At 36.6% G+C, this 24,983-nt stretch overlaps 2 protein-coding genes across 3 annotated transcripts; one reads left to right on the plus strand and one right to left on the minus strand.

The window, feature by feature from the left end:
• Window positions 1–110: 110 nt before the first annotated feature.
• On the plus strand, window positions 111–6,182 carry LOC117291320 (zinc finger CCCH domain-containing protein 15-like). The gene is made up of 10 exons (XM_033772961.1): window positions 111–249; window positions 1,201–1,299; window positions 1,640–1,739; window positions 2,145–2,297; window positions 2,481–2,572; window positions 2,911–3,102; window positions 3,595–3,741; window positions 4,246–4,350; window positions 4,529–4,688; window positions 5,014–6,182. Exons 1-10 carry the CDS (start codon window positions 181–183, stop codon window positions 5,223–5,225), a joined length of 1,329 nt encoding a protein of 442 aa, XP_033628852.1. The 5' UTR covers window positions 111–180; the 3' UTR covers window positions 5,226–6,182.
• A 220-nt stretch (window positions 6,183–6,402) lies between these two features.
• On the minus strand, window positions 6,403–16,988 carry LOC117291319 (dnaJ homolog subfamily C member 10-like). Of its 2 annotated transcripts, none has more exons than XM_033772960.1 (21): window positions 16,913–16,988; window positions 15,865–16,234; window positions 15,360–15,534; window positions 15,038–15,088; window positions 14,860–14,942; window positions 14,480–14,605; window positions 14,211–14,301; window positions 13,866–13,943; window positions 13,483–13,562; window positions 13,079–13,207; window positions 12,755–12,844; window positions 12,265–12,387; window positions 11,910–12,024; window positions 11,533–11,669; window positions 11,198–11,413; window positions 10,855–11,010; window positions 10,246–10,379; window positions 9,527–9,728; window positions 8,882–9,013; window positions 8,523–8,606; window positions 6,403–8,279 (listed from the first exon to the last, which is right to left on the minus strand). In XM_033772960.1, exons 2-21 carry the CDS (start codon window positions 16,087–16,089, stop codon window positions 8,250–8,252), a joined length of 2,457 nt encoding a protein of 818 aa, XP_033628851.1. In that variant the 5' UTR covers window positions 16,090–16,234; window positions 16,913–16,988; the 3' UTR covers window positions 6,403–8,249. The 2 variants fall into 2 exon arrangements, with proteins under 2 accessions (XP_033628851.1, XP_033628850.1); XM_033772959.1 differs by having other exon boundaries at window positions 6,403–8,282.
• Window positions 16,989–24,983: the final 7,995 nt, after the last annotated feature.

The raw sequence follows: 24,983 nt of genomic DNA on the forward strand, positions 1-24,983 counted from the left end.
ACGTGCTTAAATTCTAATCTAGTTTCCTTTCCGGCTGTTGATTATTTGATACCAACTTGAGGGTAATTGAGCACCACCCTATTGCATTGTAGACCATGTGCGCGCCCCCATGCGTTTCAATAGTGCCAGCTTCAATTGACTCATCGTGGCGAAGTTCTGTTCTTCCCGAAACTCGACAAAATGCCGCCCAAAAAAGCAGACAAGCCGAGTAAAAAGAATGTAGAGAAGAAGAAAGATAAACTAATAGAGGTGAGCTAACGTATAAACATAACATATTTGGTTGTTAAGAAAAATCTGTGTCAATTTTAGGTCATGAAATATGTTGTTCAAAATGTTTGTCATGTCATGTGTTTTGTCCTTTTCCAAGTTTCACCACACATTGTCATGTGTAGTAATAGTATTGTGTGTTGGTTATGGCATGGAGGTAGTTATGGTTATAATTATATAAAAAATTACAGCATAGAGAAAGGTTAGTGTGTGTGTCTGACACACAGGGGAGTAGGACTACCACCTAACTAAATATGGAACCAACATTACTAAATATGGAACCAACATTACTAAATATGGAACCAACATTACTAAAATACTAAATATGGAACCATGGAGGAATAAATTATTCCTCCATGATGGAACCAACATTAATAAATATGGAACCAACATTTTACTTATTTTTTGAAAGAAATGTTGTATCCCACCTACACCTGAAAGGTTGTTTGAAAATAATTATTTTTATTTATTTTTATATGATTTTTTGATGTTGAATTGAATTGTGAAGAGTTTCAGTTTTATTTTTAAGACTGTTTAATTGTTATAACATTTGTTTGGACTGTAAAAGTAGGTTCTCCCTTCTTTTCTTGCTCTACAGTCCTTCCTGGACTCAACAAGGCTTTTTGAAAATTTTGACATTATCTGGTTGGAGAATGCATTCATGCATTGCAGTGTTGGATTAGCCCCCATCATAGAGTGCCAATCGGGAAATAGATACGATGGACTCCCTCCGCTTCTTTTTGGCCCTACGCCTGGACCCAAGTACCTTCAGAAGGGTGACATCATTTTTCAGTTAGAAACCCACTCTTTTATGACAAGATGTTCCCCCCATTTGGTCATTGTCACTTATTTTTACCTCATTTGTGGAGGGCACACTAACTCATTACAATCACACTTGCTGTTCATTATCACTTGCGTTTTGTTGGTTTCCAGGATAAGACATTTGGACTAAAGAACAAAAAGGGAGCAAAGACACAAAACTACATCAAAACTGTCACAACACAAGTCAAGCAAGGCAACCAAAAGGCTAAGGTAAGTTACAATTCAGTTCTATTCTATATCAGGGTACATGCCATTTAAGAGTTTATCTCATTCCAATTAAAAATGACAATCTTACCTTCAATCTTTCTTTCTGATCAGAAGAAGAATCAGACAGTAAATAAGAAGAAGTGACAGGTCAAAGGTCACCTGATTTCTTTGTTTTCCTATTAAAGGTATTCCAGAAATCATATAGACTCTGGCAGTATCAATTCACTCCAGCCTGAAGTACCTGTTTTTACCCATCTCTAAACATTCTTAAAACTGTTATTTACGTGTTCTCATCTCTTAATAAGGTTTCTTACTCTAATTCTTATCTGTGTTCTTATTGTAGGCCAAGGATGAAGTTGATAAGAAGACCAAGAAGAAGCAAGAGCAAGATGAGTTGAATCTACTTTTTAAACCCGTTGCTATCCAGCAGAAGGTAGCTAAGGGTGAGTACAGCTCTAGTATTCCCTTTATCCATTCTAACACACCCCTACTTGCTACCTTTAGTGACCACCTTCAAATTTGTTTGCCAATATCACCATATCACTGCAGACATTTGCCATTACAGGAAATACCAATAAAGAAAAGCTAATTTTGTGTCATTTATGAGCTTTTTCCTTGATCGCTGTGTGAACAATCCCTCAACATTAAGCCCTTAGCCTAGTGGGAACCCTCCCATACCCATTACAATTCCTCAGCCTGTAGAGTTATTGCCCAAGTCAAAGGGGTGTCTGGTTGACCTTTGACACTGTGTTGTCAGTATGCATCTTTTATTTCCATGTAAAAAAAAATTTGATTGATAGTTTTTTCAAAATTCCGGCTAAATTTGTTAAACACTTTTTTTTTCACAGGTGTTGACCCTAAGACGGTGGTATGTGCTTTCTTCAAGCAGGGTACTTGCACCAAGGGGGACAAGTGTAAATTCTCTCATGATCTGGCTGTGGAAAGGAAAGCAGCCAAGAGGAATTTATATGAAGACTCCAGGGAAGATGAGCTTGCTAACGGTAAGTATGTGGCCTTCATTGCCCTTGTACCTGGTCGCACAGGACTACCTACAGCCAGTACAGCATCTGTAGCTTTTAATCTCAAAAACATCTTTAACCCTCATTGATATACATTCACTCCTGGGTGAAGAGAAGCAATTAATGTTTGTTGTTGACGCTTTATAATCAATTATTCTCTCATAGACACGATGGATAATTGGGACGAAGAAAAACTTAAGGAGGTTGTTGAGAAGAAACACATGGAAGAGAACACAGGGAAACCTAAGACAGATAAGGTAAGAGGTGAAAGGTCAAGGGCCTGAAGAAAATTGTTATGAATACACTTGGCTTGGGTTCTTTAAACCTACTGCAGTAAATGATGTTTTGGGTACTACTTTTGACTTCAATTGATTTTAAAATGTGTGTTAGTGTATTATAAACTTTAAACCTGTTGTATATTGTTTTTGTGATTTTAAATGTGTAACCAGTAATGTGTATTCAGTAATGCAAGTCTATTGATTTGGTTGCCAAGACAGTTGGCTACTGAAGGAATTGTATGGAAATAAGTAGACATATCATAGGGTTCAATAAAACAATTGTTAAATTTTGTTTTGGGTCAATTTGTTCTGGCAAGGTTTGCAAGTTCTTCATCCAGGCCATTGAGGAGTGTAAGTATGGGTGGTTTTGGGTGTGTCCAAACGGTGGTGATAAGTGTATGTACCGCCACGCCCTGCCTGTCGGCTTTGTCTTGAAGAGCCAGAAGAAGAAACAAGATGAACAACAAGAAGAGCAGAAGATAACAATAGAGGAACTTATCGAACAAGAGGTATGAGATCTTAGAGTTGTTTCCATTGGGTGTCCTGTGTTCACATGCAATATCGCTCTGTTCGATATTGCATAGCTGATATTCCTTCGGAAAAAGTACCAGACTATTTTTTGACTTCTTACCTCACTGTTGGTTTTTATTCGAATGTACAGAAGAAAATAAGGTAGCTTCATTTTTTTTTTTTTTTTTTTTTACTAATGTCTTATTTGTCATTCCACTGGAAATATTTCCATCTGAAGAAGAATTTTGGCAACCCTTCTTTTAAAAGGTGTCCTATCAAATTTATAATACAAAGTTACCATTTCCTTGTTCTTCAAAGCAACAAAACAAAGAATCTTTCACAAGTTGGTCAAGTACTCCAAGCTGCAGTCCTAAACATGAGTAAGACCTGAAGACAAGGTTCTGAGCCGACCCTAGATTACAAGGGAGTCGGCAACAACACTAATTCTCTCCAATGTCTTACACTAACATCGTTTCTTTTCTTTCAAACAGCGGTCAAAGTTAGGAGCCCAACAAACTAAAATCACCCTGGAGACTTTTCTGGCTTGGAAACGGAAAAAGCTCTCTGAGAAGAAAGCCAAACTAGAAAGTCAGATGAACAGGAAGAAGAATGACTTCAAACAAGGGAAGAGCTTGGGGGTAAGTCACCACCAAAGTACACATTCGTCTATCTTAACCTTGTTAAAAAACTGTGTCTTTACTGAGATTTCGTGCTGTATGATTCACTTTTTGTACCATTATTATTCTCTACAATTTCATGTGTTGTTGTAGTGTTCTCTATTTTGAGAAAGCCTCTGCTAGGGTCGAAACGTCAGGCCACTAACTATCTTGACTTTGTTCAAAACTGTATTTACTGTGATTTTCTTAGCAAATGTCTTGCTGTAGGACTCATATTAATCACTTTTTACCATTATTGTTACACTCATTGTCAAAATAACAAATATTTAGTAAACTTGTTTTATTTCAAAGTGTTCTCTATTTTTTGTGACGGACGTTTGGTTGGTTGTATCATTTCAAGAATTTTGTTGTAATTGATAGCAATCAACTTGAATTGTCACAGAATGATTTGATCCTTAATTTGTTTGGAGGCCAAGCATAGAGTATAAATAATCTTTCATTCGTTTCATTTTTTTTGTTTTTCAGATAACAGGGCGTGAGTTGTTTGCCTTCAATCCAGAGATGGCTGGTGATGATGATGATGAAGCTACAGATGATACGAGATACAGAAAAGACAGCGACAATGAAGAGGTCAAAGCAATAACAACCTCTTCTTATTAACCCCAACAAAAATTACAATAACACTGATAAATAAATAAATTTATAAAATAAAAATTAATGAAGAAAAAAGTAAATAAGATAAAATAATATATGAAAATGAAAAGCAAATATTTAGATGTTCTAAATTATCTGTCCATTTTTTGTACAGGATGAAGTCAAAGTGAAAGACATCAGGCTGGAAAACTTCATGGCGGAGGAAGTTGATGGTTCAGGAACAATATCAACGGACAGTCAGAGGAAAGGAGAAACGAGTACAGTCAATGGAGCATCGTTACCTGGTGCTAGAGCTCAAGATGACAAACAAGAAGGTAACACAGCGTTGTTTGTACCTCGTCCTATGAAATGCAACAAAATCCCTATTTATACGGTCACTTTAATTCATCTGCCAATTATTGTATGAATACTTTGTATGTTCTATTGACTTCGATTTTATTGTGTAACTTTCTATAGTTACATGATGGATAACTTTGTATATTCTATTAACTCTATTATATTAGTAAATCATGCTTGAAATACGCGGGGAAATTTTGTATCAATGCAAGGTACCATAATCATTAGTTCAGAATATGTTGTTATCCCTTTTCATAAACCAAGATAATTTTCTAAAATCTCTCTTATTTGTTGTTCATCTAGATGAAGAGAGTAAACTAGACCAGGCAGCAGCTCTACCTCCATCTGAAGACCTCTCTTCTCAAGGAGCTACTGCTGATCCCACTTCTGCCACCGTCAATGGAATCCCAGTTGATGAGGATCTCTTTATGGAGGATGTAGAGGTGGATGAAGACCTCTTTGATCAGGACCTGGATCTGGAAGATGAATTAGACGACCTCGAACTGAATGGTTGAAGACGCTTGTGACACTCCAAGAATAATGCCTGCTCCTCAGAAGAAAATCAACAATCTTTTCAAAATGTCTATTCAATTTTTTTTCTTGTATGAAGTTTTGTTATTTATCAGAGCCCTAATGTTTATTCAGAACCTTACATCTAGCCTTTTTGAGGGGGATACACCTCAAATGAAAAGAACTGTAAAGACATTTATATTTCGGGTTAAGTTGAGGAATTTGGGTCACAATATTGAGCTGAGTTTAAGGACGTATTCTGAAAACAATTTCACAAAATTTAACTTTTCATCTAACGTTTTCTTTCTTACGGATTGGAGTGTCACAGCTGGAGCTTTCTATCTTACCATTTTCTTCCCTTGTGAATGACAGGGGAAAAGTTTGCAAGTTATTATAAAAGTTATTACAATAGACAATTATTTAGCATTGAAACCTAATGAATGTATTTAATGGATGCGATAATCGAAAGAGTGACACAGATCAGGGTTCAAAGGTCAGAAAGTCATTCTTTAGACCACTGGGCTTGCAGCTTGGAACCTTTGCCAAACATATTTTTAAAAGAGTATCAAAAACTGTTTCTAAAACCTCTGTGTAACCCAGGGGTTACCAAGTTCAAATGCCATTATTTCAACTTCTAAAATTTGGACTCTTGTTTTTAGACTTTTTTTGTCAGCATTGATTCTCACCCTTAAAAATCACAGGAGCTAGTTGGCACAGACGAGGGTACTTTTTGTTCCAGTTCTTATGTAACATTATTTAAAAATTAACTTTGCCTTATTTGAATTTTTCTTCCCCCCCCCCCCCCCACCCCAACCCTCACTTCCATATCAGTATGTTATTTGAAAGCTATGAGATTATGACAGATAATATTCAAAATCATGTATTAAATGGGATATTTAAATCCTTGTAGTTTCCCATTTAACATGTACATACTTGACAAAAATAAATTTCAGTTCTATGAAGATGTGTACTGTATGTAGTCTTTATTGGTCAATGCTGCTGTAGACTTCTAACCAATAGTTTTTATTGCCATAAAATAAGCTATCACCGATTCACACTCTGGGTAGTGCCCCGTCTTAACTAGTACCAAGACGGCACTGATTTACCCTCTCTAGGTGGTGCCAGACTATCTTACAGCCACAATTATCACTTGTCGTAAATGAAAGTCTAAACTCAATCTGCTGTTGTTAAAATATGAAAAATAATTTATTCCGTTGCTGTGTTGAAACTTATAATGCCAGAAACAATACCACTTACTCTTTTAATATCTCTTACATAAAGTCGTTGATATTTGTAAGATTTTAAGCTTTGTTTAAATTCGATGAAGGCAAGTCATCTATCTCTAATATGTATTGAAAAAAGGTAATACCTCGTTGACTTGGAAGCAAATTAAGTACACTATCAGTAAAAAGGTTGGCAAAAATTAAATGTGTTGCCTACATTAAGTAGTTTCATATCAAGAAAAACACATTGAGAGTTTAAGATTTATTTACAAGTTAAATGAGATAAGTTATAAATTATTTTCAGAAACCCACTACACCCATGTTGTGTAGATTCTATACATACACTGTTGGTAGTAAACCAGCCGACGATTTCACAAAACTCTTCCTAACTTGAGACTAATCTTAGGACTTAGGACGAGTCCCAACCCTGCACTGTAGCATGCAGACCTTAGATTAATCCTAAAGTTAGAACGAGTTACTCGTCCTAACTCGAGACCCCTGTCAACTTAAGTTGTGTTCAAGTTGACAGGGATAACCGGTTACATAGAACATCTTAATGCATAATATTTACTTTGTTAATTCAATACTTCAGTTCGATGCTAGGATTTAAGGCAAGTCAACATAATCATCACTTGCCCATAAATTCAAAATGCAACAGTGGTGATTCAAATGTTTCTGCCAAGTAAAAATAAGAAGGAAACCAGTCATGAATGGTACATAGTATTATTAGAAATTTAGCTGGTAACCTTATTAAGTTAAGTAAAATTGTGCAAAATTGAGGTTTAAGTAAGCATGCTTCAAATTCATAAATTGTCTCGTGATCAAAATTACAGCCAATTCAAATGTTTACCCAAGAATAATTTGTGCTAAAAATGTCTTTATGTCTATACACAATTCATGTGTTCAATTCAGATAACACGTAACTAGTTTGTTATTAGCCATAACGCTTCAAACCCTCCGAAATCCTATTTACGTAATTGTCCGACTTTGATCTGATTCACAGTCATAAAATATTTGGTCGGACCTTTTTTAAAAGGACAGTTAGTGCTACAAGGCAATTTATTAGTACTGGAAAAGAAATAATAAGGATCAGGGAGCCTGTTTATTCCTGTTACCATATACTCCAAATAGGAACATTAATTAAGTGTTAACAGCATGCTAATGATAATGGAAAAGTCTTTTTTAAAAAGGTACAAATACAAAACAAGATTGTTTGTTTCGCTAAGATACGAAATAAGTAGTTTCAGTGCAAATTCAAAGTAAAAAAGTATAAGAGACATGCGACATAAGGTGTTGATATTTAAAAAGGGTAAACAAAAATTCAAACATACAACTGGCAAACAAACCATTTCACATATTTGTTACGCGTTATTTTTGTAAGAAATTCAGAGGCTAATTTCATAGAGCTGGTTAGCAGAAAATCTTGCTAAGCGGAAAATATGCAGGTAGATAGTTACAAAATGTATAAGTTACAAACAATTTGGGCTGCTATTATGTTGCTGTATACAATGTGTTTGTGCAGTTAGCACCTCTATGAAACTAGGCTCTGTCCAGAAAGACATTAAACTTGGGTTGCACATAATCTCTAAGATCTCTCATGTTTTCTCGAGTGAGATGGTTTTAGGGGATGTTATGAGTCGATACAACATGATAGTTCTTCAAACTAAAACCATACCTATAAATAAGATTAAAATGCTTAGGCGTTTGCACCAGTACCATAATAGTCTGGTTCTACAATAAGTTGGATTCCCGTCTCCTACCCCAATGAAACTGGATTGTATACTCTATGTACAGATGATGGGGAGGTCAAAGTTCGTCCTTCGCTGCTTTTTTGCTCTGCTGTTGAAAAGAGAAGAAAATATTGAGTTTATATTTTTTGTTTGTATGTGACAAAACAATTAAAGTAATTGATAAAGGAATAAACTATCTAGCACACAAAAAAGACCAACAGCTTTCAGCTGCCTATTGCACTAAACAAAACGAAATTGATATGCCAAGAAGAAAGTTCAATTATATTAAGTATTCATTAACAACAAAAAGGAAAATTACTCAAAAGAGCTCACGCTACCTTCTACTTACATTGTTTAATTTTTGGCGAAATCTCTGTTTGAGATAAGGTATTAAAGTGCTAGGTGTTTTGTCAACTTGTTCTCCGAACCAATTCTGTGAAAATAACGAGAAAGAACAAAGTGAAATCAACTGTAAGAAAAGTAGAGTCCGAGTGAAAATGGTGCTTTTGCAGAAAACAATATATTTACATGTACTTTAGTCATTTTAATCTACATAATCCATAGTTCTTGTAATCTGAAGACAACATGAAATTCTTACACAACGTACTTCTTTTTTGTAACCAGAAGGCTACTTTGTTTTTTTCGTTTTTAATTCCGACTTGACGTGTAAAACTAAATAATATTCCACAGCGTACCCATGTAATTTACCTGTGAAATTCCATCTTTGGTGGTTCCTTTGTATATCCGCACCGAAGGGAAGTAATTTATGCTCGCCTGTTGACATATATTTTGGTTTTGTGTGCAGTCCACTTTCCCTACATGCACAAAGCTACTCACATCCTAAAAAGGAAAAACAAAGCAAAACAAAATTTTCACATTATATCTTGAAAACTGAAGCATAAACAAGCGTTTTTGCATGAAACAGTAATGTAAATCAAGTTGTCACTTATTTCCATTGCTTTTATGATCTTTTTTTTTACAAAGATGTCCTAGTGTTTGGAACAAGCAAACTGAAACATGTCCCCAACCCCATCCAGTATAAGCTTATGTACTTAAATAGACACTCACTAACCCTGAATTGGCCGCCGTGGTCAAGTGGTTAGACTGCAGGACTTGCAATCACAAGGTTGTTGGTTCGAATCCCATTAAGGAGCTCACCAATGATTTCACAACGAATAGAATAAGTATTGTCATTTAGTTTACTGAACTACACCTTCTTAATTTGTGCAACTCTTAATCATAGGCGTAAAACCAATGTTTGTATGAGAGAGGTTAGCAGTTGCCAGCTTGGCGTTCATATCCCCTTGTGGGAGTTTTCCAAGTTCCCTTGACAGGAAGCTCATACAAACCTACCTTTGCAACCTGTTCATACTCAGGCATGTACTGCTGGCATGGCATACATTGAGGCATGTAGAAATCAACAACCCATGGCTCCTTGCTCCGTAACACTTTCTCCCTGAAATTGCTCCTTGTAACAACCTCCACGGAGGAGGGCAAGAAGTTATAAGCCCAGTAGAAGATTGAAGATGCATCTCTCATCCAACCATTGTAATCACTAGCAGGAAAAACAGACAAGAAAAGATACAGGAAATATACAGGACAGGCTTGGATGGAATTAAGACTTAAGCAAATAATGATCGATTTTCAATAATAGACAAAGTGAACAAATCATTGACCAAAAAGTTTCAGTCAAACATACGATATACAACAAACAGCTTCAATGACCAACACTTTTTTATTTGTTATTTTTCTACAGTACACAGTACACACACACCAAGGGTTATAAATCAATCATCCATAACATGTGGACCCAAAGCAATTGTGATATGACACACATTTGTATGCATGTGTCGTACAAGTCTAGCCATAAGATATAATCCTCAAGGTTTTGTAAGTTAGAGGCACTTTGCTTTATGCCAGTCTGCAACTTAATATGCGATGAATACATTGCATAGTATCGGTACACAGTTCTGTACAAACAACCTGTGCAGTTGAACGATTTTAAATGGTCGTTCAACTCACTGGAAGGTAAAATATTGATCCTAGCAATTATACTCAATGTACAAACTTACGATCTGCCAGCGTTGCCAGTCCTGCCACCAGGGAAGGCTCTGATAGTTGGGTAGCTTCGGACTCCTTGCTGGGTACATAGACCCCCATGGGTAACGCAGTCAATGGTCCCAACATTAGCTGTGCCATTTAACTTCTGTAAATTTATCAAAAATCATGTATTACACAGGGGTTTCAAAAGAGTGGATTTCATTGATGAGCTGCAAAGAGCACTAAAGCTTTGTCAAGCAGCTGCAGGTTACCAACTACAGATTACCAGATGAAAAATCGACTGGTTTTCACAGTGATTGGTAGCAGTGCTGTGATTGAAAGAAAGGTTGTGAAACCACCGAACTCAAACCAGCAGTACTGGAAAGACAGGCTGTGGTGGGATCGGTACCAATGATTCAAAAAGGGTATAACTTGAAGAGGAGACCACAAGCAAATGCCTTTGTCTACTAGAGAGAGAAAGTTATAAGGATAGATATGAGGTATTGCTGACTCTACATATTGTAGAGTCTACTTCTTTATCTAGAAGACTTTCCTTAGAGGGTACTTTGACTGGTTAGCAGATGATCATCTTACAGAAGCAAATCAGAGAATGCAAACACAGACGAGTTTCCCAAACTTACCTTGGCTAGCTTTCTCCACTCAGGAAGCAACGCTTGACACGGACCGCACCACGGAGCATAGAAATCTACCAACCACATGTCCTCTTGTTTGCGGTTAATGACCCGATTTTGGAAGCTAGTGGGGTCAAGATCGACCACTGTTGGATGAAGCATGTCCTGAGAAAATATAAACAAGTATACATATTTAATATGTTTAGAGGTGTTTTTAAGATTTTTGATGAGGTTACAACAGATTATATGAAAACAGCAACATTTTGAAGACTGACATGACAGAAGGATTTCCTATGAGGGCTGCTGTATCCAATAATTAGACGAACATAGTCTGGTGACAGTAATTGCCTACCTCTATGAAGTCTACAATCTCCTCTGCAGTCTTGTATCCCGTGTTCATATGCGGCTTACTGTCGTTGTACATGATGGTGGTTGGGTAGGACCTGACATTGTTTTGATTACACAGTGGGTTGTGAATGGTACAATCAACTGTGCCAAAGTTGACGTCTGGTAGCAGAGTGGCCGCTTTGCGTAACTGAGGTAACATCTGACGGCATGGCGGGCAATGCTGTGTGAGAAGAACACAAAATGACTTCCCGATAAAATCATATCTTGCATGAACATACATTAACATTCCTCATCATGAATTAGTTGGTCATTCCAAATTAGTCGTAACAAAAGACTTACTGGTGAAAAGAAATCCACAAACCACAGCTTGCCACTGTTGATAACAGGGTTTGGGAAACTGTCCGGGCCAAGCATATGCAAACGAGAATCAATGCTCTGTCTGGCAAAGGCTGCAATGTCTTGGGCAAACAGACGGCCTGGAATAAAACAAGTTGGATAACAAAAGTTAATGAAGACTGAATTTAAGACATATGCTCAAGCCACTGCTTAAGCCACTGAGGTCTAAGAAAAACCTATCATTTGCTGAGAGTTGTGTATGATTTGTATACATTTATACGTTTCCATTTTTTACCTCGACACTGGCACCCTATGCAATGGGTCTATACTGACGTTAAGTTAAAAGTAATCACAAAGAGTTAAGACCAATTATAACGTACCATGGTGAAATTCATGAGCACCACCTTTCCTGAACAGTGCCACCTTTGGCAGTTCTGTACCAATGAATAACTCCCGACAAAGACTCTGATGCTCCGTGCAGTTAAATTTCCCCACCTACAATTGGGACAAAAACAACACAAAGTTAATATATTTCATAGTTAAGAATCGTCTTCCTAGAAGTTATTGTTGATTAAAGTGTTCTTTTCCTTTGTTTTACATAATTTCAACTTCGAGAACATAATACAATTTGAAGGTGGCATTCATCAACAATTTACCACAATCTTTTTGCTGAAGGAATACTTATAGAATAGAAGGAATACAACTTGAATAGGAAAGGGGGCGGGGCCAGTTTACCGTCAAATGTTTGAGGAGGTAGGGCAGCTTGCGGAGTTCAATCACATGATCCTCTTTCCCACTCATGAAGTAGACTACCATCGCCTCATCGGTCTTACCATCCTTCAATGCATCACGGCCGCTCTGAAACCAAAACAGCAAATAACTCTCAAACAGAAATCAATAAACAACTATCAACAAATAGAGACGAAGAGTAAACAAGCTTGCACTGGGGAAAGAGCAATAGTTACATCTTTTTTTTTCAGTTTGTGATTAAACATTGTAGGTCATTTCATTATCCACTATGGGAATAATTAGGTGAGGTTTGCGGTAGTACCACGTGTATTAATCTCTTTGGAGTAGTGTTAAATCTGAAAAGAACCAGTGGTTGACAAATCAACATTTTGATCAGTATGCTCCCATCATCTTCAGGAGATTGTGAATGGTTATTCACAGAATTAGTTCAAACAAGAACCTTGCACTGTACAACACTGTACCTAAAAAAACTAACCTGCAATTCTTCATCTGTGAGAGTTAAGATATCTGGAAGAAGTTTCAAGACTTCATCAGCAATTCTCTTTGGTTCATCCAACTCAAACTCCTAAAAACAGGAAGAAAAAAATACTTGTTTCTTCTATTCTTTAAATCAGGGGGTGGGGTTTCACTGAATACAAAATATTTAAAGCCATCTCTTTTTATTTCCAGTACAGTATTTCTGTGTGAATATAAACACATGTTTTCAAGTCAGAAATTGACTAGGCTGGGAATGGAAATGCAATAGTTACAGGAAAGTTTGAGTAGAAGTATAAACGAAGCATTCATCAATATTACTCACTTTGCTTTTAGATGAAAAGGCTTTCTTTCCAGTTGGATAAAACCTTATGGTGCTCTCTTCAATGTTTAGTTTCTTGCAGAGTTTAGCTGAAGCAACGCAATCAACTGCTCCTACATTTACCACTTTGTTCTGTAGAAAGACGGAAATCAAAAATTGTTATGATTGGTGAATGCCACTACCCAGGACTATGCTTCTAAGTTCTGCACTTGATAACTTTTTATAGTCAAGTTTGAAAATATTGCCGTTCTTATTTTAAAGAATAGCTCAAATTGCTATAAATTATAACATGATCCAGTTCCTAGATTTTGTAAAAACACCAGTAAAGGGTAAATGCTTGTGTTTTTTTTCATAATGTATTTGAATTTTCATATCACTATCTGGTTGTATTCTGTTTACTGTCTTACCAATATAGAGGCCAACTTAGTTTGGTCTTCTGTATCAAAGCATCCCGAGTGAGCAACTTCAGTTGATTCACCGTCATGACCTAATCAAGCCAAGAATTTGAACAATTCATTGAGTAATGAGCAGTATATACCAGTAAATTTAATAAAGTTGTACAATCTGAGATTTACAGGTAAATAAATTTCTTGCACTGTCACTTTAAACACTTATTAAGCAGAAAACAAGACTTATACATAAGAAATACACTACTTGTCACTCAAAATACACAATCAACCAATCCATTCAAACAGAAAAAATCCACAAAACTTCACTGTTGCACAGCAGATAGTTACATTGCAAGCAACACATTTTATAACAAGATAAGACAGAGAGATTTAAGACCTACCATCTGGTGCTCCACAGTACGACACCACCCAAGGTTGGTCCTCATGCTCCTCAGCAAGCAGCACTTTCTTGAAATTACCTTCAGAAAATGACCCCGAAAGAAATAAAATTAACATTGTTTCATGAAACTTGTTGAAAAATAACATAAGAGAAAACACAAATTGATTATTGGATTTTCATGACAGAGTGGTTTAGTCTGGTTCCTTTCTGTGTAATAACAATCATTACTATTGAGTGATATAGCACATAGGGAACCTGACAAACATGGTGGAAGTATGGTAACTGGTCTTCAGCTATGACTACAATTACTTTCTATTGATACATTGATCTTATTGATTGTTATTACCAGTCCAAATGGAGTGCACCTCAGCATGCACAAGACGCAACGCGTGTTTCATCAGATCATCCAGCTTACGAGCTCCGGTATATTCCTCTTTCTGTCAGGAAAAAATGTAATAATAATAACTCAGGAAACAGCTGATCTGTATTGTTACACTGACTATCTAAGCTGGGACAATAACCCACTCCTTTCACAGCCTTTTCACCACAAAGAAGAGACAAATGCACACAATTCTTTTAAACTAATGCTTTGCTTATTGCTACTCCTTAATTTACCTCTGGATAAATGTTGAGCGTAGGAAAGAATCGAACACCCTGGGCAGTACAGAGAGGATTGTCGTCATGGCAATTGACAGCTCCTATACGGATCACTCCTTCCATCTCTTTAGCAAATTCACGCCACTGAAGAAAAACAGTTTGAAAATGTTTTTAAAAACTTGAATTTTTACAGATTTTAGTTGCAGTATTATTCAGAGTCTAATATTGAGAGGCTGAATATCTCGCACAGGATGCTTAACATTATTGTGGTTTTTACACACTAAGATAGAAAGTATGACTGGGGTAGGTTGAACAATTCACAAATGGTTGTTATTTTCTGGGAAAATGGTAGCAAGAGTAGGAGGGTTAAGACTTAGAGCAGATTTGAAGATTCTTACTATTGGTGCAAGGTCGTGACAATGATGACAGCGCGGAGAGTAGAAATTGACAAACCAAATATCTTCACCAAACACCGATTGTTCTGCAGATCAAAAGAAAAATAACAGTTAAATTAGGCTTTAATCATAGTACATTATAAAAATAAAACAAAAATTTGCATATGAAAAATATTCTCACCGAAATCCGTCTTTGAAAGAGTCACCACCTCTGGGTCTTCATCATATAAACCTGGAAGAAAAAAAAACATGAATAAGAAACTGTCTATCCTTAACAAACACACAATTCATACAGCAATATTCCTTTGATATTTTCCTTTGACAACTTCTTCGACCTTTTCTATTTGTATACTCCCAACTCCTGACTCCAGACTTACTTTTCTTTAAAGTTAACAGAGTATAATCAATATCAATTCATAAACCACAATTGAATATTGATGATACAACTTAATTTTACTTTTCTATCAAAAGGTGTCCAGGAACAAATCTAAATCTGCCCTAACCAAATTCCGTCTTGTAGTACTGCCAGCTCTCATAGCGGTTCCATCGTCCCTGTCCTTGCTGATCCTTGAGACCTTCCTCTCCAAAACGATCGTACTTCTTACGAAGGTCCTCATCTTTCAGAACCTCATACGCTCGGTTAATTTCAACAAACTTGTCGTGTGCTTTGGGATCATCCTGTTAGTAACAACAAGATGAAAGATTTTATTCTTTGGTTGCACAGAAAAATGAGCTTAATATGATTTGAAGAGAATACATTAAGCAGATTTATAGCTTATAAAATGCATGACTTTACTTATTTAATGCAGGGCAATACTTGATCAGCTGATATTCAGGACTTGATTTACATGAAGCCACAGCCTTTGTTGCCCCTGGTTTTGGCCTTGGTGCTCTTTAGACAGTGTCCCACAGACTTTAAGATTTTACAATGGAAGTGCCCTTTGCAAAATGAAAATGGTCTTGCCCTCTCTAAGATTAAATTCCAGGCTAGTAACTTCTTGAACCCACCTGGTTCTTATCTGGATGCATCTTAAGAGCAAGTTTCTTGAAAGCTCGTCGAATGTCTTTGGTACTTGCATCTCGTTCAATTACAAGTAGCTCGTAGTAATCCTTAGCAGCAGAGCACATGACCGCCATTGTACTCAATAAAACAAAGGCTATGATGGCACCCTTGACGCATGAACTTTGACCTCTGTTCATAAGCATATAAGGTCTCTTTGTCTTGGCATCCATTGTAGTGATCAAGTTTGGAATCGAGTTGTTGATGAAATATTGCAGGATTTTCTTCTCAATTATTCAAAGAGGCCACTTCCGATGACCAAAGTTGTGTAGCTTGGAGGGTGCAAGGAGCATCAAATTATTTCCTTTCTTCATTGAACTAGAAAACAAAACAAAATAAAGTTGATTAAGTGCATCACTAATTTAATTCTGAGTCTGACAATAAACTACATTAACCAAAGAAAACAGCTTGAGTTGAGGCTCATGTATTAACATAATGTTGATAGGTAACGTTATTGATAGGGTATTGAAAGATGCTGTATTCAACCACTAATGTTTCACTTTCACACATCATTCATAGTCCAAAAAATAGCCCCAATTGTGAGGCCATCAACACCTACAAAAAGGGCTCTCTACTAATAATACTATATCATCTAATCAGTGTCAGTGTCTATGTCATTGTCTTTTTTACTACATTTACAAAAATCATGACAACCATCATTTATGATTTCGTTTGATAAGAACAATTATTTTGCAAACCTGTTCACTGACAAGACTGGTCGAAATTGCACAGGTATGTGATTTGGTAAAGATATACTGGGGTTGTCCTGTTCTGTTCTGAGTTTGTTTACTTAACTGTCTGTATAATCAGTATCTGAATCAGATCACTATCTACGCCGGCAAAAATAAATCGGCGCACACATCACACCACAGACACAGTGATAACTTGACATCTATTCATTTTCTAAATGTTTAATAAACACAGTGTACATTTTAAGTAATATGGCATGTAATAAATCAATCGACTTCAAAATCGGTCGTAAAATAATGTACTTACACAACATTTAACACAAGAGTTAGGTTGTCGTTGTCATCGCATCGAACAACTTCCTACATACACACATGCTTACGTGTACTAACTCAAAATTTAGTCTGCTACCCCAGATTTACAAGGCATGCATCCTTATGTCTCGAAATTGGGACCTAGACCCAAAAAAATAACAAAACCTTTGGGTCAAGGTGACTTCACGAGAGGGCGTTTTTCGACTGAAGGCTTTATTTTAGGAGCGGGAGGGGGCGGGCTGCCTGTCGCACGCGTTTTTTTTAACGCCTAGGTTGTGTGTGCTTGTTGTTTTAAAAAAAGGCGGGACATATTGAACAGTTTGTTGAATTTAACAATAAAGTCACCATATTTTGTTTTAACGAATCAATGTTTTTGTTAGGCCTACACCACTACATACAAACACTCAAAAAGGGTGTTTCTTTGCCTACTTGTGCTGCTAATGAATAAGCTGTTTTGAAATTAACTCCCCTCCGTTTCCATTCGAAAACCAAGCACCTGCGTGGCCGGCTATTCATTTACATTATTTTAACATCGTCTATTTTATTGGTTTCTTGGCATTTTTTCAGCATGGGACTACCATGACCCAATCGCCGGGGGGGGGGGGGGGGTCATTTTGATTTTGACAACGTCTTCTCGAACAACATGGACTGCCAGCTGCATATTTTATGTACATAATTATATACGGGCTAGGTAAATTCAGTGTGAAAAAAAAGTGATCGCCAAAGGAATATCTGGGGGTTTATGTTTTCGTGAACGATTTGACAGATGTGATGCTGCTTCAAAACGAAACCCCCAATTTTGTAAACACATACAAAATGCTACATTTAAGTTTTTAAGCATTATTTTCACTCATCCTTTTTTTTTTTTTTGGGGGGGGGGGGGGTTCTCAATAACACCACGTTGTGACACATACGCAATAAAAAAAGGGGAGAACAAAACTAGAATAGAGCCTCATCAACACATCAAACTTACAGCTGTCGAAAATAAATTACTCAATAATTTCACACAGTTTTGATTGAAATGCACAAGGCGCCACCAACCTGTGTTGAAAGCTGTGATTATGCAATTTTCTTTCCCATGGTATTGGTATTTTCAAAGAAAGAAAATAAATCACTACCTGTCGGCTGGGTAAAATGTATTACGTGACTCAACTGTTTTTCCTACAGATTCGAGAAAAATGTCGCCTAGCAACCATTTTGATCCCATAGCCTACCTCATAACAATAAAGAAAAACAGTCGCTTGATTACATTTTGTTTTTGCTATTAAAACTGTATCAAATTATCAAACAGACGATTTTGATCTAATCGACAACAATGCTATTGTACAAGTGCTGATAATAAAGATTGCAATGTTACATAGTACACGTTGTTCACGATGTACAAATCGTGGTAAAAACACAAAAATATAGACTGTGAACTCTATTTGAACCCGCAGCCGTTTGTCCTTTGGATGAACCGATAGAAAGTACGGGCCGCGTTCGTTCCACTTAAACCCTAACCTTGAGTCAGCAAGCAAGCGCGTATCGCCAACATGACGTCATCGATTGCAGGACGCCAACCCGCACTGGTTATCCATACCCTTTTAAGGAAAGTGTATCGAATTTGCTGGGAACCAGCCTTCTCGAGTCGATGCGCACTCTTGTGGTTTGGCGGAATTTCTCAGAAAAGGGTCATTATGGTTGGGTAAAATTATAATACAGAAGCTCTTGGTTGCACAATATGGTTCAGTGCTCATGACAATAGATTATTCAAATTCGAGCTCTGAATTGTGCAATTTTATAACAGAGGCTTAGAAATAATTATTATAAAATATGATTTCGGGGCTTGCACCTCAGCAATGAAATAAAAGGCAATTATTTTATGGCATATTAATATGATTAATTTTTAATTTCTTGCTATTAATATGTGTGCATTTTCATCAGCAATAGTGTGACGGAGGGATTGACATGGAACAGATTTGTTGGAATAATGTTGGGTTTCATTTGCTTGTTTATTTGCTTGTTTGTTGGTTTGCAGTGTTTGTTGGTTGTTGGTTCCGTACCGTATCGATTTTGGAAGTAACGATTGCTTGCCCCTTTTCCATTAAAATATAATTGTCCCAATGGTGCTCTCTGGTCTAAATAAAAAAAAAACTAAAAAAAAACGTAAAGTACATGACCCGATCATTTGTTTGAAGTGTTTAAGTAATTGTTGACAGGTTGTTCTTCTTCGTTTGTTTGTTTTGATTTTTATTGGCATTGTTGTCCTGGGTGCGGGTCATCAGATCACAACATTACAGCAGGTTTGGTCCAATCAATAATTAACAACATGACCCAGTGCGTAATATTTTAAGGACATATCCGGCGTGTTACGTAAGGGGTGGTCTCAATATCACTTCGCGCATTCTAAAATTATTTTCATATATTTTTAAATTCTGACAAGTTAATGGACTTTTATTAATTTATTTCTCACATAACATCCATAAACAAGTTCAAACTGTTAAAACCTGCCGATTGAAAAAAAAAACGAACTTTGTAAGGAACTACTTGTTTTAGCGGATGTATTACTCAGCAACTGCATGCCATGTGTGTACGTGGAGTACGATGTATACATGATATCAAGGTACATCCCTATCAAAGTGTACAGTTATAATGTAGATTCATAACGTGTGTTATGATCACACGCAAAGGGCGCCTGCCCTTAACTTGACCTCGCTTGTTGTTGTATCGATTTTCGTCGTGTTTTTACGTCGTTTTGAGCGCAAGTTGACCAACAGTAATCAATGTCATTTATCTCCAAGATTCAGAAGATAACCAAGAACACCATAGGATAGAGGAAAGAGCGTTTATTGACCACCGAACTTCTAAAGTTTGGACGAGGAACAGGTAAGGATTTAGACCGAGTTTGGTCCCGTGCAGTTCGCACCGTGTGTGTTGTGTTTTCGTTGTGCACATAGTCGTCTGTGTATTTACTGTCGTCTGTGCCTGCGCGTGCGACCAAAACAATGTGCAGCTCTCCCAAGAAATGTTTATTGAACATTGGTCATGTTTGTGCAGTTGTTGCTGAAACATTCCCAAATTCATATCCAATTACTAAAGTGAAGTATTCAGAAGTACTGAGCCTAGTCAGTAGGCCCAAACATGACAAACGACCAACAAACAAGTACATTTATAACACGGGTCGGGCAATCTGCATACCAATTTTATTTGTGATATGGTGACATGACATCCCTAGGGTACCGCATCCCTAGTGTAGTCTGTAATGTTTGTTAAAAGGACCGTTCAGCATAGTCGGGTTGATTATCACCATGAAGTAGTTATCCTGACTGCATACCAGGCAACTTGACCTAAGTTTCACATTTTCCTGTTGGTACACTTTGCAGAAATCTTTGCAGGGATAACTTTCCGTATGGCGCCACCACTTTTCCCCTCATTTTTACAAAAAGGGATATCTCTTTGAGGTAAATTAGATACTATATTATTTCATATTGAATGAAAAAGTGGTGGCGCCATACGGAAACTTTTCCCTTTGCAGTTCCACCGGCCACCCCACATTTTTTGTGATGATATTGTTCGCTGTCCTGCATGCCTAGACCTAGTTGCGATATGGGATAACTTTCCGTATGGCGCCACCACTTTTTCACTCATTTTTACAAAAAGGAATATATCATTGAGGTAAATAAGATACTATATTATTTCATATCGAATGAAAAAGTGGTGGCGCCATACAGAAACTTTTCCGCGATATGTAACCATCCTCCCTGGCGGCGAAGAGTAGGGTTACGTTAACGCAACTAGCCTAGACCCAGTAACCAGGGCTCTGTGCACATTTTAAATTTGTTTTGACAATTGTATTTTCAAATTAGTAATGAGTCAGAGGTCCATAAAGATAACAGGAGAGAAACCAGCATTAATGTTTTCTTTCTTATACTTTCTGATAATCACTGAAATTGCATGAACTGAGTTCAAGCATTGTAGCTAGAACGTTAAATAAATTATTTCAAAAACTTGATCAGTTCTTTGATTTAAAAAAAAACCATAAATAGAAGTTTTAGTACATCTTTGGTTTCCAATACAAGACTATTTTGGATTGTGAATCGAACTTGATGGACTTAATTTTGTAGACAAACAATTGTTGACTGGAATTTGAGATGGCTCGACTGCTACACATACATGTAGCTCATGTATACATGATGTAGGTCAACAGTAAGTAACTTCCTGTCTTTGATATTAGTATTGGCAATTCATTGGTGAAGTACATGTACATGTAAAGGTCTAAAGGTCACTGTAGATCAGTAGGCTGGTCTCAACGATCCCATCCATAATGTCGGATGATAGAGAAACCATGTTCTAGATTCTGACTTGTGACACAACAGGAATATTGATCGCTCAATCTTGCAGCCCCCATGTGGTGAAGCGATAGATACATTCACCCATGGGGAATGTGCAATGTGTGTTTCCTTGTAGAACATCACGTAGCGGTGCATCAAAGTAACATTAATGTGTCACGTAAACTGTCTTTTATTTATCTTCGGAGAGGATCTGTGTTATAGTAATTTCAGGTTATGAAATCTTCTGGGTGCCAACATGACTTGTTCACTTCAGTCTTCAATACGTACAATCACAAAAGAGTTACATGGTGTGGACGTACAAAATGTACTTGATGAATCTGTTTACTGTAGACCCCATGTACATGTACTATGCATGTAGTACGGAGTACACACAAATTGTAAATTTATAGAAAATGTAGCCTAAATAATTACGTTAAGATCAATAACAAATTTTCCTTTAAGAAGCGTTTGAAAACCATCAGTTTAGTACAATTGACATGTTGTTTTTGCAATAAATAATTGATTGTGCAGTCAGCTTGGAAACTTCTTAATAATACAAAACTGATGTTCCATCTGGTTTCTTGTGAACTAATGTACACGTACATAAATGCATAAAATTTGATTCCATATTGTAAGATAATCTTGTACTGCTGTTATCTCACATGTAATTTCAAAATCATTCAAGCAAGTGCTTGTGCTTCATAGTTGGGGATCTTAGATGTACACAGCTGTGTGCCCTGATACTTCATTATGGCAGTAACAAGTACAGGTTAAAATGGCTTCCGACTAGCACCCCCCCCCCCCCTCCTATGGCAAAATTTGGAGACTGCTTACTTAAGAGGTCGCAGGTTTAAGTCCCTCTCAAGTACAACCTAAAAATCAAATAATTTTCTTAAAGGGTCTATGTACTTTTTCCTAACACAAACCACAGTGTCCACAGATTTTAAACTTTCACAGTTTGAAGATTATGATAGTAGAAAGCTTCCCTTGAAATTTTACTTACTGAGGTGCTGTAGTTTTTGAGAAATGAGTAAAACAAATAATCTTCGTCTCAGTTTTAGCATGTAAAAATATATTAACCAATTATGCTATGGTTTTGGTATAATATCATTTAACTGTTTTGGGGGGATTTTACATGCTGAAATAATTTTCGTCTTCCTGAGACGAAAATTACTTTGTGACTTGTCTTACTGGTTTCTCAAAAACTACACAACCTCAGTTAGTAATAGGGAAGATTTCCTCTATCATTATCTTCAAACCCTGTTTGATGTAAATCTGTGGACATTTTGAAAAAGTACCCGAATCTTTTGAACTTGCAGCGATTCAATTAACATGGATGACATTTAAATTTGTTTACTGGTACATGTATTTTCAGTTCCTTTTGTTAAACACTGACAGACCATCTGTCATATGAGCAAAAATGTAATGAATAATTCCAACAGCCATATGAAGCACTGAATGCATTTAAAGCCATTTGTATGGGTGCATTTACATGTAGGCCTCCGTGTAGCCCTACATAATTTTGAAAGGAAAAAAAAACCCTCTGTGGTTTCCTTTCCTTTTCAAATTCATTGTATTCATTATTTAACTTCCGAATTGCCACCAGATGGTATTGTACATGGGTGTCCTTTTCCTGCACAAGCTGTCTAGTACTTCTGTGCCATTAATGATATAATATTAGAAATATGGCATATAAAACCATAAGAATACCAGGAACACAGTGTGTGATCTGTGGTCGTGACCCTTATGGTCCCTGCTTTAGTACTGGTATGCAAAAGGTTTTTTTTTCTTCATATGGTTAAAGTTTGGTGGTGTCCCCATTATATATGGCATGGATTGGTTTACACCCAAAAAAAACCAACGAACTTCAATTGACTTCTCAATCATTTCTCAATCAACATTATAGGGCTTTGTCAATAAACATGATAAAGCAAAAGGTTTTATCAACTTTGGTCAAATACTTTGTTTACTTGTATTGCCTTGGTGTGGAACTGTTTACCCCTGCTTCTCCTGCATGTATCTTTCCTTGTATACATGTACGTGTAGTGAGATTGAAGAACTGTTTTGATACAAATTTACATAGCTGTATGCAAACACAAGTTATGCTGATATCAACTTTTTACAAACAAGCTTTAAAATCATTACCCTAAATCCCAGTTTTGCTAGATTTTTTAAGGGTTCAATACAGAGTAACCCAGTAGTAACATACATTTCGTGATCTGTATTCCGTTCAATAAAGTTGAAGAAAACATGTTTGGCAAGAAGCATTAGATTCGTCTTTCATAACAAAACAATTTATTATTGAAATGAGTATTGGATTGTAGGCTATAACAAGCAGTACTAAAGGAGGTTACACACCCGTACCTGTACAATGTATGTTGTTACAGTCACCCTGTAGGGTACCAGATGAAAGTTATTGACCCCTCGCATTCATCATTTGCGCCGTTATGGGAGTCAATTCCTTCGTGCACATTTTGACTCACAACATGGTAGAAAAGATAGGCGTATGTAAGCTCGCTCCGCATTGTGAAATTGGTCAATAGGTACAAGTGTCAAAATTATACAGTTTATTCAAAAAGCAAAAGTAAGAATTCACTATTACCATGGTTTTTCCCTTAAGAGTATTTCTTGGAATTGATGAACTATTGTGCTATTCAAAAGTCACTATGAATCAATCATCTACAATTGTCAGGGGACATAGCTCTGTATTACGATGTTCGAGACCAGAGGTAGTCTCTTACGTGCTTCAGACTTCTAAATCTAAGGGGGTTTCGGATCTCCATTGCCACAAGCTTTTTATGTCTGGATTCAAACTAGGTCTCATATTTTTCAGTGACTTCTGTCTTCTCTCTCTGTTAAACCACAGGATTCTCACATCCTTCTGTTCTCTTACAAGAGGAACTTCGCAAATTGAATTATTTCCCAGCAGATTGAAGAATCTGCTAAGTACCTGTATATTTTAGACAGATTTTAAAGTGAATATTAAGTCTAGAACAAAATTCTTATAATGTTTGTAGTGTTTGTAAATGGACAATTAGAGAATTGAAAATAAAAATTAAGACTTTTAAATTGTGATTACAAAGAGAAATTACATTCATAAGAGGCAATTGGTTCCAGTCTCCTTGTAATTACTTTGATGGCCCTTTTTATGCCCCAGTATCAATTTCCTTCATAAAGTTTTTTGTCAACAAGAAATAAATGGAACAAATTTCAGGATATAAGAAACAATGCATGTTCATGTAGGCCTATATCCTGTATTAAAAAAATGTTCAACTTTATACATCCTATCATAATGAAATAAAACTAACAATTTAACTTCATAAATTTCCGTCCACTTGTTCAACAACAGGAAAGTGCTTACTTTCCTTCTCCTTTTCCTTAAATGAGGAGGTTGAGTCAATGTCAATGACTTTAGAGGGATAGTACCTTTACCCCACTTACTGTACTTCTAGGATCCTTCCTCTGTCCTTGTTCCTGCATTTGTTTGTCAATTGGTTTGAAATACTGAGGCATGTCTGGACTGCCGGTGTGATTTACTGTCAGGTGGAAGCAGTCTTGTTTGTTAGAAACTGTAAAAACATACTTGGTTTCACCAAAGACTGACCAAAACAGCCGGTAATAAAATAACAACAAATATATTGATACCCCCCCCCCCTAAAAAACACACAACAAAATAAATACATAAATGAATAAATAAATAGATGAAATAAAAAAGGAAATAAACGATAAAACAAATAAAAACAAATAATAATAGTG

The sequence above is a fragment of the Asterias rubens genome, chromosome 6 (genome assembly GCF_902459465.1).
Source record: "Asterias rubens chromosome 6, eAstRub1.3, whole genome shotgun sequence".
NCBI lineage: Eukaryota > Metazoa > Echinodermata > Asteroidea > Forcipulatida > Asteriidae > Asterias > Asterias rubens.

Bases quoted from the DNA above. Each gene is read 5' to 3' on its own strand.
- LOC117291320 (XM_033772961.1), top strand. From the start codon at position 181: ATGCCGCCCAAAAAAGCAGACAAGCCGAGTAAAAAGAATGTAGAGAAG. The intron at 3,103-3,594 runs GTATGAGATCTT...TCTTTCAAACAG, and splicing joins AGGAACTTATCGAACAAGAG to CGGTCAAAGTTAGGAGCCCA. The intron at 4,351-4,528 runs GTCAAAGCAATA...TTTTTTGTACAG, and splicing joins AAGACAGCGACAATGAAGAG to GATGAAGTCAAAGTGAAAGA.
- LOC117291319 (XM_033772959.1), bottom strand. From the start codon at position 16,089: ATGGATGCCAAGACAAAGAGACCTTATATGCTTATGAACAGAGGTCAA. The intron at 14,302-14,479 runs GTAAATTAAGGA...TTTTCCTGACAG, and splicing joins CGCTCAACATTTATCCAGAG to AAAGAGGAATATACCGGAGC. The intron at 8,607-8,881 runs GTAAATTACATG...TTATTTTCACAG, and splicing joins CCAAAGATGGAATTTCACAG to AATTGGTTCGGAGAACAAGT.